This window comes from Podarcis muralis, chromosome 2, assembly GCF_964188315.1.
Source record: "Podarcis muralis chromosome 2, rPodMur119.hap1.1, whole genome shotgun sequence".
NCBI lineage: Eukaryota > Metazoa > Chordata > Lepidosauria > Squamata > Lacertidae > Podarcis > Podarcis muralis.
The window spans coordinates 42,063,349-42,082,267 of record NC_135656.1 but is presented as its reverse complement, the minus strand read 5'-3'; the positions used below and the strand labels follow the sequence as shown (position 1 = coordinate 42,082,267).

Below are 18,919 nucleotides of genomic sequence, written 5' to 3'. Positions count from 1 at the left end.
GGAGGTGTGGTGTGTTGGCTTGGCAAGTGTATTTTGCTTATGCTTGGCAATAATTTTATTTTTGAATACTGCTTTTCAAACATGAGACAGAGAAACAGCGGATCCTGCTGACGCCAGGAATTCCTATTGCTGGTTTTCAAACAAATCACTTATCAATCACAGCTTTGACTTCACTCATTGGCTAAAAATACTGACTGGCAGGAGCAGCCAGGTTGGCTCATTTCACAGAAACTGGGTACCTGCCTATTTTGCTTCATAACTTACTTTCTAGGAGGGCTAAAGGCTGGATTTGTTTTGGTTTTTTAATTTAAAAAGACAAGAGAAGAAAAGCTCTGAGTACCTTTGCCTAGGGGTACCAATTAAGACATTCAGTCTTGAATTGGGGGTGAGCAATGAGGTCAACAACTTTGCTGATGACAGCAAACTGTGTAGGCTGGTAAAAACGAAAAGGGATTGTTAGGAACTCGCGACCATCTCTCCAGACTGGATAGACATTAAAATGGTGAATGTAATTCCGTGTAAGCAAGTGTAAAGTGATGTATATTAGAGCAAAAAAACAACAGCACCCTAATTTCTCATTTACACTGAACCAGTGGTGATTGAGCAGGAAATATACAGTGGTGCCCCGCAAGACGAATGCCTCGCAAGACAAAAAACTCGCTAGACGAAAGGGTTTTCCGTTTTTTGACAAGACGAATTTCCCTATGGGCTTGCTTCACAAGACGAAACGTCTTGCGAGTTCTTGAGAGTTTGTTTCCTTTTTCTTAAAGCCGCTAAGCCGTTAATAGCCGCTAAGCCGCTAATAGCCGTGCTTCACAAGACGAAAAAACCGCAAGACGAAGAGACTCGCAGAACGGATTAATTTCGTCTTGCGAGGCACCACTGTATTTGGGGTTGTGGTGGATAACTCAGTGAAAGTGTAAATCTTGTGTGTTGTACTTGAAATCCTGCTCATCTCAAAGATGATACTGCAGAGCTGGAAAAGATGCAAAAAAGAGAAACCAATAAGATCAAGGGGCTGGAACAACTCTATGCAGAAAGCTTACTTCACTTGGGGCTTTTCAATTTACAAAAAGGGTGATTAAAATTAGCTACTGTGGAATTAGCTACTGTATGATGTAGCAATGGCCACCAACTTGGATGACTTTAAGAGTTAACTTCGCCTTATTCTCCATAATTTTTCTATCAATGTAATGGCCTTTTTTGCCTCCAGTATCATAAGGTGGTATGCCTTTGAATACTAATTGCTGAGGAGCACAAGTGAAGAAGAGTGCTATTGTGCTAATGTCCTGCTTGTGGACTTCCCAGAGGCATCTCATTGGTCACTGTGAGAACAGGTGGGCCTTTGGTCTGGTCCAGCATCTTATGTTCCCATAGTAGATTGCAATAATAAATTAAGATTCATAGGCAGATGATATTGCCCTTGCAGTAGCAGCTCTGAAACAACAGGTGTTATTGATGGTGTCTGGTTGTTCACCTGGAAGATGGTGGGGGCAACCAAGGGGGTAACAGAGGGCAGTTGTTCTTAAGAGAACTCTGCCCAGTAAAGGAAAAACAGAGTAAAAAAATAACATAATACACCATCAGAAATGTTTTCAGTTCAAATCAAACTGTACAATATAAAATAAAAAGCAAAACCATATTAAAACAAAATAAGTTGAAAACAGAACAGCACAGCAGTGGAAAAATACCCCCAGTTTACTTAAAAACCAACTATCAGCCAATAATAATAATAATAAGTTTATTATTTGCCGCCACCCATCTCACTGGGTTGCCCCAGCCATTCTGAGTAGCTGTTCAATGTTCAATGTTCTTCCTGACTTCACAGATAAAACTGGTAGGAGATGACACTTTAATCAAGTCTTGAACAAATTATAAATGAAAGTCATTACCTCAAGTCTTGGGAGACCAGGAAAATATTTAACTAGGAAAAACCACTCCAGCACTTTTTAGAGCTTTTAAAAAGAGTTTTATTTTTAAATAGCGTCCTTTCCCCAATAAAGCAGCTTTTCAAATCACATTTTTCTTACTGCTATGTGGCAAATACATCTGATGTCTTTGGCTTATTTTGCAATATAACTGATCACTAGAATATCCATTACAAAAATGTAGATTTACCAGAAAAATAAGCATATAAACCACAGATTAATCCCTAAACAACATAGCAAAACTTTTATCAAATATTTTATACATGGATGGGAGAAAATCTTGTGTATATTGCATTTACACACTGGTAGCTCAAAGCAGTGCTTCAAAATCACTGAGGAAACAGTACAAAACCATTTTCAGATGCTCTACTGCAACATCACAAATAATTGTTTCACTACAGAATTTGTAGCTTTTACAATGTATACAATACATTGTGGTTTAAAAAACTGCCTGCATCTACAGACTGACACTGATTCCTATTTAACTGCTAATAAAATGTAGTGATTAAACAATATTTGAGCAATTAAAACAACTCACTTCTGAGATTTAGTGTCATCGAAAGCTGAGTAGTGTGATAAATTATTCCCTTTATAAAACACACAAAGTCTTCATGCACATCAAAAAAATGATATATAAAAAACCCAACAGCAAAGTTTCACATCCCTTTGTTTGCACAGAGTGCATCACACATCTGGAAGCAGCATTATTTAAAACAAATGACTCTAAAATAGCAATTTTTTTGTTCTGTTTCTGTAATGCAATACATACAACAGACCTGACTATGAGTCCTTGTGTTAAAGGCTCTGGCCCAAACCTTTCCAAGCAGAGGCTTAGGAGATTTTACAGCTATTTCTGGTGCAGTGTTTCGGAGGGCTCTGGAGTGGACGGATAATTTTGGCTTTCTTCAGACTATTTCTTTTGTTGTTGTTGCTGGCAGTGAGAGAGTAGGAACGTCCGTGCATCATCCGAGCATTAAGTCCATTGGCCATAGAGAACGATTTGAGATGGCTTCTTAAGGCAACAGGGAGTGGAAGTTTGTCCACAAGGTGCACTGGGGTGCATGAAACTATGGCGCGGCAACAAAGATCTTGCAAACTCAGGACTTAAAACAAGAAACAAAAACATGAATTAAGATTAGTCATAACATGATTCTAAATAGCCACAAGGTGACACGAGTGCACAGCTTTGACTTCACTGTATTTTTCAGAGCTCTCGGGTTCTGTTTCTTTTCACTGCTTCTGAAGTTCCTTCCTAATTCTACCTTGAATCCCCATAACTATGGCTTGCCTCCATGAATAAAGGTGATGTTGCAACGATTTAACAAGGGGAAAATGGGGAAGAAGAAAATTCAAAAAATTCTAACAACACACAACCCTCCCCCTGAAAAGAAAAACAGCCAAATAAATAAATAAATTTAAATTAAATTGAAGCAATACTACAACCTCCAGCTCTAGATGGCAGCATAATTCCAGGGGCCCACTGAAGTAAATTTTAGGTAAACAGTGCTTGAACATCCACTTTAGTCACCTCCTTTTCTCTAACAACCCATGTATAGCTTGCAGGTACTTATTCAAATTATTTAGGGGTAGAAATTCTCCTTCCTTCCACCTTAGAGAAGGAGAGCTATCAATTTATAAGCCTTTCCAACAAATCCATCACACCTGAGGTAATATGAAGCACCGGTTTCCTTTGTGCATCTGATGAAGTGAAAGATTTTGCCATGATAAATTTGTTCAAGACACTGTTGTTTTTGCTGCAAGAGACTAGCATGGCTCACTCTCTGGAAATTGTAAATGTTAACCATGTCCAGTACTAGTACAGATGTAATGCTAAGCATGGTTAAAGCAGACAAGGGAAGTGAGTGGGGAGGAAGGGTGCTCCAAAGTTTGGCGCTCAATTGTCATACTGCTTACAGCAGGGTGGCTAATCTACAACCTGCATACTGCTCACCACCATTAGTTTTTTAACATAGCTCCCCAGCACGGCCAATGTAAATTTATGCTGCATGTGTGCACACACAGAGCACTCTCTCTCACACACACATACACCACACTCACCACATCTGCAAGCACACAGCATTCTCTCACGCAAACACATACACAACACTCTCTCCCTCTCTCTTTGAGTGGGGCAAAAGTCTTCCTATTCCTTTTCAATTCTCTCTGCCTGTTCTTTAAAGATTAGCTCCTCATCTTGTGCTCAGCGTCACAACACTGATATGAGGAGATAAAAGCTTCATGGGGCTAGTGGACCACTTCCTGTGGCTTGCTGGCCCAGAGCTGGCTCATGAGTTAGACGCCCCGCTGCAATAAAGCAAATGATTTTGTGTTACTTACCTTTGTTTGGCCTCCACAGCCGGTCCATTCCATGTCTCATTAACACAATCCTTGCAAGTTCCGTAAAGGACTCTGTGATGTTGAAATTACAGAGTGGGCTTACTTCAAAGAATGTCATGCCTAATCTTTCAGCATAGGCCTGTGCCTGCTCAGTAGATACTTGTCGTTTGAAGGCCAGATGCAGGCGGTTGCCAACAAGGATTTTGGGTACACCAGGAGCATGCTAAGTAAAGATAGACAGCAAAATGTTAGCTTAGAAGTCTCTCACCCTCTTCTTCAACAAAATACTGATTATTAACAACAACAGTAACAACAAACTCTTTAATTCCCTTTGTCCATAGTGCTGTGCTATAGGTGGATTCCATCAAGAAAACCCAATACAAGAAAATATAATAACCAAACAGAATCAGCAGGTGGTAAAAAAATGTACTGCTTTGCCAAATATAAGTTGCAGAATTTTTATTTTTTTAAAAAACAACAACCCTTCAACATAGAATTATGGGTATGTAAAAGTTTCAAGAATAAACTTTCTCGTTGATCATATCAAATGTGTCTGATAGAGTTACCACAGCCAACTGAAGATGAAAATCATTCACCAAGGCAACTACAGCAGTCCCAGTTTGAAAACCAAGCCAGAAGTCAAACTGCTATTGATCAAGGTAGAATAAGCACCAGGAATGCTTGGAATCATCTGACAGGCCACCTGCTGCATGTTATAAGAGGAAGATCAGGAACTGGACAAGAGTTGGTGTCATCCAAGTCCAAATATAGTGTTTGAGAAAGGGAATGACTTTAAGGCAAACAGGATATAAGCAAGTTACAGATAGGTAGCCGTGTTGGTCTGCCATAGTCAAAAAATTCCTTCCAGTAGCACCTTAAAGACCAACTAAGTTAGTTCTTGGTATGAGCTTTCAGTGTTTCAGTGTATCTGAAGAAGTGTGCATGCACACGAAAGCTCATACCAAGAACTAACTTGGTTGGTCTTTAAGGTGCTACTGGAAGGAATTTTTAGGATATAAGCAATTTTATCTGCAAAATGTCTCACATGTCACAGCAAGCTGTCAATTACTTCCCTCGATAGTCAAGACATGCAGTTAGGTATCCATTTGCCACCCACAGCAACTCTAAGGTGACACAGTCTTTTGATGGCAGAAAAGAAAGCTCCCTGCTACTGCAAACTCTTTCAAATGGGTTTTAGACCACCTTCAGGTGGATTTGTCATGAGTTTTCAGCCACCCACATTCTAGCCATCTCATTCAGTCGTCATGTAGTTCAATCATTTTCTTAGGCATTATATGAAACATTCAGAGATGTGTCTTACCTCATCTATTTCCTTTATCCATCGATCAATGCCATCAAATGACCAGCGATTTGTAATGTCATATACCAATATCACACCCTGAGTGAATAAAGAAGATTAGATCAGCCTGACACATATATAAGGTACACAGTACATCACACAATTTTGTGTAACCATTCCTTTATTTAACCAGGAAAAAGAGGAGCAGACTGAGGACTTAACAAATCTGAATATTTCTCTAAATTTATTTCTGGTGACTCAAAGGATGCTCCCTTTATTCAGCAGCAACAAATTGTATAACAATTTTTGAAAGCAAGTAGTACAATAAGTAAGTATAGTCCCCCCACCCCTTATTGTAGCTCTTTTCTTTTTAGTTAATTCTTTACAGTGACATATTTTAGAGATGGCAGAATTGTGATTACCTGGGCCCCTCTGGAATAGGAACGAAATATGGTGCAGAATCTGCCTTGCCCAGATGTGTCCCTGTGGAAGGTAAAATACAGTTAAAAATACATAGCCCTTTCCATTCTGAATAACAGTGTTCTTGTTGAATTCTTAGCTGGTCTTTCTGTTTTGCTCTCTTTATTAGTATTCTACCCTTTGCCTTAGTGGGAAAAGCAGTCCAGGTTAGGTATGTTAGGTATGTGAGGCTGAAAGACAGAGACTGGTCCAAGATCACTCAGTGAGCTTCATGGATAAGTGGGAATTTGAACCCTGGTCTTCCAGGTGCGAGTCCAGTACTCTAGCCACTAAACCACATGGACATCATGCATTTCAGCAGGATCATCTACTGAATCTACATGGGTGATTATGTACTCCTATAATAAATTCACCAATCATTTAATATTACTTAGGCTCCTTGCACATATACAGAGAAACCCATTAATTTCACAGTTGCTCCCTTGTCCTCAACTATAGCTCTTTAGTACAAAAGGCTGGTGGGTAGTATGACCTGTTCTTAACTGTTATAAGAATTAAATATTTGTAGTCAACTTTACAGTAAATATGACATCACATCCAAGCAGTATTACGCCCACTATGAACTGTTTTCAAAGCACAATGGCACAATCCAAACAGAGAACATAATGCAAAGTTACCAGAGCTGCAGCTTTATTCGACGGCCATCCAGGAGTATTGTTGTCGTCTTGTAATCAATACCTGGGGATGGGAGGAGGTAAGGCAGAATTTTAAAATACTAAAAGCATGCCTATTTTTTTCACTCTAGAAAGCGACCAAGCGAGAAATGCCTATGTTAAATCACTTTAATAGTACCAACCCATTTTTGTTTTTTTTAAAAGTCCAATATATAGGGAAGGGCCAGTGGAAAAGCACCCACTTTGCATGCAGAAGCTGCTAGGGACAGCCATGCCACCACCCCCACCCCATTTTTTAAATGGGCACCAGATTTTTAGGGCAATGGGTGGTGGGTAGTATAGCATGTGTACTTTATTATTACTAAGATTATCCATGAGGGCTTTAGTCAGACTGCTTTTGCAGTGTTCGTTGTACAGGCTTCAAACTATATGTGAAAAAACCTTTCAGAGGAGACAGAGAGAAATATTACATGTTATGCCCTGCACTTGATTATTTCTAGGGCTTATTAGAATTGTCCAAAATGTTGCATACTTCAGCTGCCTATTGGCTTGTGCCAATGACATCTCTGGATTAAGCAATCGACTCCTACTTCCAATCATTAAAGCAGTTTTGCAATTGTAGATGAGGAATGCCTATGTAGTTCTTTTAATAACAACAACAAAATAGAACCAGGCTACCCACCAATACCCTAGCTACACAATATGCTGCTGTTTCAGTATCACCTTATTTCTTCTTCTTATTTCTTCTTGGGTTTTTTAATCTTTATTTTAGGAAACAACTTTTCAACTTCTTCCCTGTAGCAATTTTCCCCCTCTCTCTCCCCTGATTCTGAACAAGATGACTACTCATTTTTATTCTGTCTGTATGCTTATTTAGCGACTGAGTCAGAATTTCAGACATAGGGCTTCTATAGCAGTAGAGTGGCCCTTTTTTCCCTCCTGTAAAGGTCAGGGGACAGAGAGGGATTATTAAGGGCTCATATGAGACACTTAAGTAAACTCTTGGGGCGGGCTGAGGTAATAATTGCATATTTAAAACCCATAGATTTTGATACACAGTCACTCAAAATGTAACCTTTTAATTTATCTGCTTGTTAAAATGTTTATAATTTATAGTACTTTGACTATCACATTTTTAAAACTACCTGTCCAGTGCTGAAGGACAAAATCTGGTTTCATGAATTTATGAAGACCCCAGAGACTACATAAAAGTATCTTCAGATTTGTATATTTTTTGCCACTGTAAATCATTAAAATCAATAAAATACAAAAACCAAGCCTTCCATTTTTCTTCTTACATTGTAATAGCTTATATAATTTTCTTTCCATATCACATTCTGATATTTATGCGTGATAAATGGCTTTGTACTTGGTTTCTCCTATTCTCACATTGTGTAAATGTATCTCTCTTCAAACAGGCACAAATCCTCTGCAAAAAGTATCTAAGGTCCTGGGTAGATACTCTTTAAAAAAAGAGAAAATGTTGTTTGCTTATTTACATTTAACCTTGCTCCAAACAGGCTGCATTTAATTAAGTCTCTTAGTATGGATTAACAGTGCCTACGCAAGGGGCTAATCTGCATTAATTTATCTACATTAAATTAACACGTTGCATAAAACTACCATGTTTTCTGTTGGACACGGAGAGCTACAGGGCTTGGGTAGGAAGGAAGAAGATAGTGGCTGTCTTCAAGGCAGACAAATAGTTCCATATTCACATTTTTTCATTTTGGCAGGAGTAGCATTTAGGGAGGAAACTAAAGAGCACTGCAGCATCTTTTTCCAATACTAAGTAATCATTACAAAAAAAATTCCTTCCAGTAGCACCTTAAAGACCAACTAAGTTAGTTCTTGGTATGAGCTTTCGTGTGCATGCACACTTCTTCAGATACTGGTATCTGAAGAAGTGTGCATGCACACGAAAGCTCATACCAAGAACTAACTTAGTTGGTCTTTAAGGTGCTACTGGAAGGAATTTTTTTTGTTTTGACTATGGCAGACCAACACGGCTACCCATCTGTAACTGTAAGTAATCATTGTAGCCCTGCCCTAGTTGAAATTTTGGCATTGTTTCAGCCTCTGTTTAAGAAGCTAATCAAGTAATATCTGATTTTATTTCAATATCCATGGTAACAGATCCTCCATCCCTTGTTTTATAACAATCTAATAGTTTTACAGGTATCAGGCAAACATGCAGGTTATTAACTGAAATTATTTGGCTTACACTTAAGCATCAAAAACCAACTGTGTGGAAAAATATCAGTTAATATCATTAAAAGTCAAGAAATTAAATGTAATTGCTTTGGCAAGTTTATTTTACTCTGCCAAGCGTCCAACCACAATCTGATTATTTTCAGGAACCATGGAGGGCAGTTCTTAATTCTGATAACCTGTTTCTACTACAGTTATGTATGTCTATCAGATTTAAAGTGTATAATTACACAACCATTAAGCTTGCAGCATGCAAAGTTAAAAAAGAACAACATTTATTTCTGGCATCATACCCCGAATTAGTAGGGTTTAGTAGCCTAGTCCTTTGAGCTGTCAGTCACATCTCACAGTACTAGTTGCATGAAGGAATGGAATGAAGAAAGGAAGATGAAAAGGTGGCATTGAGGAATCAGTCCCTGGGACATTTAAGAAAACCAAACATGCAAAAGGCCTTGCTAAGACTGAGGGAGGATGGGGATTGTTGTGATAATATGTCTGCCACCTCTCCTTGCTTGGCCTGTTCTTTGCAACTGACCAGAGAATTCCGCATAGTGCCAGATCCTTCCTCTCTGCTCACTTGGCCCACGCCCTCAGCCTCCCTGTTCCAGCATAAATATTTATATTTGCAAAAGGGGTGGGACCTCTGTTTCACATGAGTTCTGTGCAAATCAAAAAAGTTATAGGATCTCTACTAAAGCAACAGGACACAAGTTGGTTTCAGCATTAAAATATGTGCATACAAACTGATTATGTTGGCCCAGCTTAAATATATTTCGAGGACTGGGCTGTCCTGTAGCAGTTAAGGGAAGACAACATGTGAAGGGAGAGCAGCTAGACAACAGCATTCTGAACTAGCAAGGAATGACATTATACAAGGATCTCGAGATTTAACATTCACCAGCTTGACCAAAGTACTACATAGTTGTTCTGCATGCCCTATTAGAACATCGTTAAATTTCAGCTTCTCTGCAAGATAGTATTGTTTAATCATTCGCATGCACTATGAAATGCTGTGGGTTTTGCCTTTTATGATGCGATTTCAAACAGTTTAGACTATGATCAAAAGTACACCAATACCACCATCTTAAAAGTTTTAGTTCCCTGGAAACAACTCTAAATGATTTCAGTAAATCTAAGTACCAAATAAGTAACTTAATAAAATGGAAGGAGTAGGAGGCATATTACAGTCAGAAGAAGAGAGAGGTAATGAGGAATGAATAACAGAAATGTTATTTATGTTGGTTGTTTTCATCACCTCCTTTTTCTTCCTGTTCTATTATTCCTCCTACTCCTTCAATTTTATTGTATCTCTTTAGGCAGTATACACACTATACTTTTATAGTGCATTTTAAGCACATTCTTTTCCTCTAAGTATTCTGAGTGCTGAAGTTTGTTATTGGTTGCTATAAATTATAACTCTTTGGAGGTTAAACTACAGTACCCAGAATTCTTTGAGGGAAGGGAATGTGCTTTAAAGGTATAGTGTGGACACTGTCTTATTCTTCATTTTCGAACATTTGATGCTATTTCTATTTTTTCTTCACTTCAATGTACTGCTTATCTTCTTGATCCAATTCCCTCTCCCATTTTAGTAAATATTGATTTGTTTTTCTCTTACCTATACCTTTCTTCAAGCATTGTTTCTTCTTGCTTTGAATATGCTAGTTTCCAACAGTCATAAAATTGTCTACATATATTCCCCCCCCCCCCAGCTTTGGGAAGCTAGCATTTTTAAAGCAAGATGAGACAACGCCTGACGAAAACAAAAGAGGTAAATTGTGTGTGGTGGTGAGGGCCCAATATTTACTAAAATTGATTTAGATCGGGGGGACTTAACTGCTCCTCTTAATCTTATCTAAATGTGACATTTTCTTTCATCTATGTTTTATGGTCTTCTTCAGCTGGTTTTTGACTCAAACATTCTAGTGAGATTGCTCTGTGGAAAATCTAAAGTGGTATTATATGCTGAAATGCACCAGCTTTCTCTGTATGTACTTTCATCAGCTTTGGGTACAGGTGATCAATATGTGCTTCTTTTACAGTTCTTTGGGACTGGACACTCCTGCTTTCACTCCTGTGTCATAAAAGCTTCGTTTAAGTCTTCCTCAATTATTATTCTAAGCCCTCTTCTCTTCACTCTTTATATGCTTTCTCTTAGCAATCCAATTTATTCTTGTGGCTTGCAATGTGCCACTGTTATACGAATGATTTCAAGCTCTATTGTTTGGTCCTCCCCTCCCCTTTACCAATACTTTATTTCAAATTGTCTGTATCTGCCTGGATGTCACTGTGCAAAAGATACTTTGCCTTCTCTTCCAAAGTTCCAATTGGCACCAACCTTCAGTCTTTTCTACAGTTAAAGGGTTTTGGTGTTATCTTTGATCTCTTTCTATTTCCGCTCACATGTCTACCTAAGTTCTGCCAATTTTATTTCTATAAGATTTCTAAATTTGTTCTTAATATCAGTGAACATTCTTATTCAGACCTACAGCCTACCTTGTGTTAACTACTAAAATGTCTTGTTCACTGATCTTCCTGTTTCTCAGTTTAAACATATTATTTCTGTTTTCTCTTTTCTGCTTTCTTTCCTAATTCTTCAGTCATTTTATACCTCTCTATATATTTCCCTTCACAGTCTTCATGAAGTTTAAACTTCTTAAAGGTTAATAAAAGAAGTTTAAACGTCACATAAAGCAGTACAGGAAGGAATACTGATAGAAAAAGGGGCAAGAATATGAATAGATATGAAGGTTACGTCTGTTCATGTTTTTGCCCCTTTTTCTATCTGTTGCTTTCCATTTTTCTCTTTGGTCCCTCTGTTAATAAAGCACTGATGTTTTTAATTAAATCTCTACTATATGGTTATATTTCTTATCCCCATGCTTTCTTTCTTATGTCTAGGACTATTTTCCCTTTATATTTTTGACCAGCCCCTTCATCTCATGAAGAAACAGTTTTTAAAACTTCTGTCTTGATGTGCTATTTGGATTTTTTTCTTTGTTTCTTCCTTACTCCTAAAGTTCATTATTGTAGTCTTTTAACGCTTTCTTTCTTTCAGATAGTGCAGCTCCACTTCCCTTCCCTTTTGTTTCTTCATAGCTTCTGAACCTGTAAACAGGGACTTATTTCTGTACAATGGCCTAGGAGCATATGTTAATAATTTTTCAACTAAAAAATTACAAAATAAGTTTACTTTTGATAACTATGACTCTAAGTGCCATCAGAAAGGGGAGGAAGAACTGGACTTTTCAACAGTTGTTTTGAATAGACACAAAACATTTAATTTCAAAAAGAAGAGAGTTACTGAGGTATAAAATTACCACAGACCAACCACAGAGGCTTTCAGTAATGCAAGTGCCATTCTTTGAAATACATTAACAGACATGCATTGAGGATGGAGCTTCCTTCAAATATTGTGCACAGATTTTACAGACTAAATTCTGTTGTTTTATTCTCTTCCTCCCCTGCGCTCATAAGCTATTAGTCATTATCTCGTTTTAAGCATGATTCATTGCACCTATTCCAAAATTCTGCCACATTTGGCAATTATGCCTAGCATGAGACAATTTGCATCTGTAATAGATTGCAACACCCAACGCAGCACAACAAATGAGGAGCAAGTAGGTGTTTGATTCGTGCTGTAACTAGCAAAATCATTTTTAAAATTAAGAATAGCATGCCCATGCCTGTGCTCAGCTGCCAGAAAGAAGCTCACTTTTACTGTGACAGTAAATCACTAGTTATCAGGCTCTATACCCCTGGTATGAGGGGAACATGTGTTTCCAGAAATCATCTCCCTTTGCAGCCACTGGCAGTCAATTTGGACAGTACTGAAACAGATGGACTCAGTATAAGGCAGCTCCCTCCGTTACTATGTTACTATGCCCAGTGCTTTCTCTTAAAATCTTAGAATCCTTCTGGGAATTCATAATGGCTACCAGGCAAAGACAACAGTTACCTTGCTTTGACCCAGCCAGGATTACTGCCTTGGATAATTTCTATTGTATACAAATTTTATATACCAATTTTATATAGCTGTGACTCTGGCCTTGCAGGGGATTGGACTAGATGACCCATGGGATCCCTTCCAACTCAACAATTCTCTGATTCTATGATCATCATAAAGTAGCTTTTAAGGTGTAGGATAGAATCCTGCTTTCTGCACAGTGTGGTAAAGGATACCTGTCTAAGCTGACAGGTTGTGCGATCATGTCCTATTGCAGGAAGGGGAGCCTTTCACAGCCTGAAGATCACATTCCCTCATGGGTCCCCTGTGGGGCTGCACCCCATTGGTGGGTGGAGCCAGGTGTAAAAGTAGGCACAGCAATGGACGTGGATTCTTAAATTTCTCCAGTAGTTTACATTCCGTCCATGCAAATGTCAGCTGCTGCAAAACACAGCAGCCTAGATTGCATCTAGGATTTCCCTTTCAGAACTCTGCATTCTTTCCCAGTTTGTTTCTTAGCACAATTTGAAGTAGTGTAACTGCCTATAAAGCTCCCAGCACTAGGATGCCTGCCTGATTCATGACTTAGCTATTTGCATTTCAGTGTGGCTACAAAACCTTGTTTGTTTTGCCATGTCTTTCAGTTTGGTTTTGTCTCTCCGCCCTTCCCCACATATTTTAACATATGGCTTCTAGTTTTTAGTTTAGTTCTAAGTTTAGTCTTTATTAGTTTATGGATGGTATATTGTTTTAATCAATGCACAGGGTCCCTATGAAAAGCCAGAAGACAATATATTTATATTTATTAAAATATTTATAATAAATAAACCAAATGGGAGTTACTTTTGAATAGACATGTACCAGATTGCATTGTCAGTCTTCTAATTATAAAAGACCTGTGTGAACCCATTGCACACAAAAGGAGAATATGCTTTCTGTGAGGAGTGTATTTTACTTCTTAACTCTCCCATACATTACTCAACAGTTAAACCTGAAAAACCTGCCAATGCAGTCTAACATTTGATGACAATGCACTGTGTTTACTAGGCCCGATAACGGTCAAAAAATTACCACATAACTTAGGTTCAAAAAAGCAAGTCATCCACAAAGGAACTGTGGTAATTAGGGAAGAAAAGGCTTTAGCATTATAGGCCTAAGTGATGTCTGACCATTTTGTTTTGTTTCTAACCCACAGACCAAGGACATTTCTGACATGTGCCCCAACAACAGTTTAGCCTTTGCGTGATACTGCTTCACATTCTTTTCCAATGCCTTTAGTGCAATAGTCTGTATAATAAATAGGAAAAATAGCTGTTACATCTCCTGCTCCCTTAAAAAAAATTGGACGTGTGTACCTAGGAAGGGATAGACAGAGTCTTTAGATATATATTTTTCAAAACCAACCAATATTTAAAGTGGATTTGTATGCTTTAGAGATAAAAGCATACAAAGCATTCCCTCTTTAGCCCTCACATCAATTCTAATGAGGAAAACCAGGAACAGATGAAGGCGCTCAGCAGAGAAAGGAGAGGGTGTAAGTGAACTTGTGGCATGTTCCTGACTCTCCAAACCATTACAAATATGGCATCCGAACTGAGCCATTGTGAATCAGTTCGTCTCTTGAACACTCTCTACTCCCTAATACACTCTTCTGGATACAGAAATAACTAAGATGAACTTTTCTACTGGGCGGTGTATGATGCACATATTTGCTGTCCTTGTTGTACAGAAACACAGCACATTTCTTGAAGTGTTTTTTCTTCTTCAGACATCTCCACCCTGACCCTACCATTGCCCCATGCCTCAAGGCTTCTGGCACCCAATAGGAATGGGTGCATGCAGAAAATAATTACCAGCTTTGCCCCAAGTAGTTATAATTATTTTTATTTAATGGCACAGGCAGCATTTCCCCCTCAAGCATAAAGCAAATGAAAAAAGGTTTCACTTTGAAAGGAGACTGAAATTATCAGCAAAATGGTGCACACAAAATTGTTTCATCTTTTTTTCTTGAGTAGAGTCAATGATTAGTGCTTCATTTCTGTGGGTTCATTTTACCATTTATCAACAGACATAAGGAAAGCTAGAAGTGTTCACAACTAAAGTCTATTGCAGTTTGCAACTTGAAATGTCTACCTTTTCAGCTACCAGCAGATTTGGTACCAATTGGCAGATCAGCTTGATGGGAAGGACTCAATTTCAAATGGCAGGCTGAATCTAGGTACTCACAAGAATCTCATGAACTGAAACTATTATCTGAATATCTGCAAATAGCTACAATAAGAATATGCTGTGAAGAATGACCAAAAAGTGAGTCCCCATCTCTCCTGGGAAGAGGCAAGATGGTGTTCACATATCATCATGATGTAATTCTATGCTTATTTACAAAGAAGTTAGTCCCATTAATTACATTTGAATAATGTTTAGAACTGGACTGCATGGGTGCAATCCTGCTGCTACTGAAGTCAGTGACAAGTCCGCCATTTGATGGTTCAGCCATCGTCAAAAATGAACTCATTAAATTTTTGATGTGGAATCATATTCTTAAGAAGTTTTTATTTTGCTTTGCATCAAATCAAATTAAAGAGATGCATAGGTTCAGGTTTTCAGCTGCATCTGACATGGTCTGAGCCTCTCATTTGTCAGGTTCAATGAAGGAATGAACTATAAATAAATGTTCCAGTGTTAATGCCAAAAATACTCATCCTATCCATATCAGTTCTTCAGAAACACTTGGTAGTGCTATTATAATCTTGTGCTATACTTATTCTCGTCTTTTGCTTTTTTAAAAACATAATTCAGATCCTTATCCACCTTTACTACTTTTAGGCGGATGTCCAGATGTCTTGCACTGTTCTAAATATTTTGCATATCAGTAGGCTAAAAAAATTCATCATCTTGATTAAGATACATGTGGTGAATTCTTCACTCTCTGTTTATTAGGGTAATACCATTCAGAGCCTATACTTAACCTCCTGTGAGAGCCAGCGCTACCATTAGGCAGAGACAGCTGCCTTAGACAGCTATGGGGTGTCATGAAAGGGTAGTAAATCGAAAGTTATTTAATTTGCCGTATTTTTACTGCAAAGAAGGGGAGAGACACTTGTGGGATTTTCTGTCTCATGTGCAAAATAAATTGACTACCTTTGAGTACTAGACACCTTGTCTTGGCAGTGGGTGAGTTGGAAGCATTTGCTCTTCCACCTCAGACAGAAAAATGGGCTAGCCAGTCACCATGTTTGCAGCTACAAGAAGAAAGATATATGCTACATTGGGGTAATGTACATTGTTTTCCTTGGTCTTTACCCTAGAAACAAGCTCCTGATGGAAGAAATCATCACATGACCATTTCCCTGTCAGGTGCTGATAAAGTAAAGTATGTTTGTCAGTGTCCACAACGGAAACCACGTGAGCTACCAGTGGAGGTAGAGATAGCATTCTGGATGCTGAGAAAGGAAGGTGTATAGCTGTACGTGCATAGGGGCAGTGTGAGAATGAATGAATAAGTGCATTGGTGGGTGTAAGGTAGAGTTTAAAAGGGAGGTTCACGGCAGATGAATGGGGTATCCCCAGCCACTTTTGGCTTCAGACCTATCTACTCAGAGGCAGAGCTAGCTGCTCCGGCACCCAGAGCGGCGCACATGCGTCCCAGGGGGGCGCAGCCCACAGCGAGCGTCCCAGGGGGGTGGCACGGCAATGCCACCCCCCACGCCGAAGACGCCCAGGGCAAATTGCACCCACCGCACCACGCTTCCTCCGACAGTGTATCTACTGCCAGTAAGCAGGCAGCCTGAGACCACTTTTCCCTGATGAAATGTGGTCCTCAACTTTTAAAAAAAGTTCCCCACTCTGCTGCATATGGTCATATAGTTTATACTTTTAAAACAGCAGACAGCTACCAGCAAGAACTCCAAAAGTGATTAATTTTTCAAAAAATGAAAATCTCCACCAATACTCAGCATTCTCGATGGGTCACTCTAAGCAAACTGTGGAAGCACAAGATCTGTATAGCAAACCTTTCCAGTCTCTATTTAACAAGAGGTATTCTTTGTAACTTCTCAAAGCAGTTGTACAGCACAAGCTTGCTGGCCTGGCACAGAATGCAAACCCCAAATACAAACTTACACCGTTCCTCTTCTTCAACGATATATGCACAGCAAAATGTTAATCTCCTCCACTTAGTGTGCATCCTTTAATTTGGTGTGAATGTGAGCATCACTGTCATGATTTCAAGAAAACAAAGTGGAGGCAGCAGTTCATTTTAGCACTAGGATTAAATGACTTTAAGAGGCCCAAATAAAATTGTTTGGCTGTGTCCTTGTATGTGCTTTGGTTCTTTTTGGGTTGTGGTCTCCTCTGCCTGTAGCTCTGCTGGCTCTACAGAACACTTAGTTTCACCAAGCTAATCTGACCATGGCCATTACATCTACATGACAACATAAACTTTACTGACTCATGAGGAAATTTTACAGTGCATTTGGGCTCACACCTTGTAATTCAGTTGATGGGCAACCTTTAAACGTTAAGGGAGGTGTGTGAAACCTGATTATTTGCAATAACCTAAAGGTGGATCGTAGGGAAGCATAATCAAAGCAGATGACGGCAACACGTCAGCCAGTAGCCGATGGGCTTTCCTTCAGTTTCTAAAGAAGGCTACCAGAAAGCTCAAGGCAGCTGGGAAGGCAGATGCCCTGTCATGGAAGCCCTGCCCTATAACTGCCAAGGTGTGGGAGGTGTCTGCGGTGACTCAGTAATCGCGAAAGGCAGCCCTGCACAAACACTACCTTCCTCCGTGCAGTCTACAGGTGTAAGAAAGAGCTACCTGCCTCCCAATAACCGAGGCTAGCCTAGAGCTTGGCCGCAGGTACAACCCCGTTGCTGCTTACCCATATTGTACCCGTAAGGCGACTCGGTGGCTCCATCCTCCAGGCTGGCTAGTATCTCTCCTTTGCCCACGTCGCTGTCGCCCACCAGCAGGAATTTCAGCAAGAAGTCATAAGCTTTCACAGGGCTGCCCACGTGGTTCATCCTCTTTCGCCACCGCTCCCCGCTCCTCCTCTCCCTTCGGCCTCACAGAAGCCCCTGCGGGGAGTCAGTTCCCAGCGCCCATGAGAGGCACCCAACGAAAAGCTGTGGCGGCACCGAGAGCGTCACGGACGGCGGCGGAGAGCAGCAGCACAGGCGCAAAGGCATGTTCGAAGAAGCCGCCCCGCGGAGCGCGTCGCCGAGGGCAGCAGCAGAGATTGCGGGGGGAGCTCGCAGCAGGTTCGGGTGGGTTGCCGCCAAGAGGAGGAGGAGGAGGGGGTCGCCTCACGTTTCCAGCAGTGGGAGGCGAGAGGCAGTGGGCGCCGCGAGGTCCCCGCACAACCGTGACAGCGGAGGAGGACTTTTCAACGGCGCCATCCGCGGCCACGCACCCACGAGGCCGGCATGCGTGGAGCTAGGCTGGCGCAGCTGACGACCAAGAGAACCGAAGGCGGCCGCTCCCGTCCAACCTGCCTGGCTGGGCGCGCTCAGTCGCAGCGAAAGAGAAGAAGGGGAGAGCCCGTCACGACCGACGAGGAACGGGGGAATAGGATCTGTGCTTGCCGAGGAAGGCAACGGGGGACCCTCTCGGCTGCCGTCGCCACAACTCTTCGCCGCTGCTCGAGCCCCTCGAGAGGCGCCGTTGCCGTCGCTGCCGCCGCCGCCTCCCCACCGACCGACCTCGCTCCCAACGCAACACCCAGTGACAGCCTCTCCAACCAACACCTACCCTCCTGTGCCCATGGGGGCGCGGCTCCCGAGGCCCCGCCCTCCACCGCTGCCATTGGAAGAAAAGGGCCCCGCCCCCACACTCCATTTTTCCCATTGGTACGGCTGGGCTTCCGAACGCCACCTCTCCGAAGGCATTGGCGGGCGCGCACCCGCCCCCTCAAGCACCAACAATTCAGTTGCTGGGGTATCTCTTCCGAGGTATTGGCTGGCGCGCACGCCAGTCACTGTGGCGCTGGGCGGTGGGCGCTGCGCGGCTGTGTTTACACATTGGAGGATGAGGCATGTGCTGCTGTGCAGTTACGCGTGAGCGCGCTTTAGCGCTCTCCGGTTGGAGTCCAGCCTCCAGCCC

General features: G+C 40.8%; 2 protein-coding genes across 2 annotated transcripts in view; one reads left to right on the top strand and one right to left on the bottom strand.

Moving 5' to 3' along the window:
- Positions 1-18,919, top strand: part of FN3KRP (fructosamine 3 kinase related protein) — a 31,441-nt gene that overhangs the window by 1,867 nt on the left and 10,655 nt on the right. The window lies entirely within an intron of this gene.
- On the bottom strand, positions 1,947-18,558 carry RAB40B (RAB40B, member RAS oncogene family). The gene is made up of 6 exons (XM_028717210.2): positions 17,700-18,558; positions 6,663-6,723; positions 5,988-6,048; positions 5,587-5,664; positions 4,266-4,488; positions 1,947-3,031 (listed from the first exon to the last, which is right to left on the bottom strand). Exons 1-6 carry the CDS (start codon positions 17,839-17,841, stop codon positions 2,760-2,762), a joined length of 837 nt encoding a protein of 278 aa, XP_028573043.2. The 5' UTR covers positions 17,842-18,558; the 3' UTR covers positions 1,947-2,759.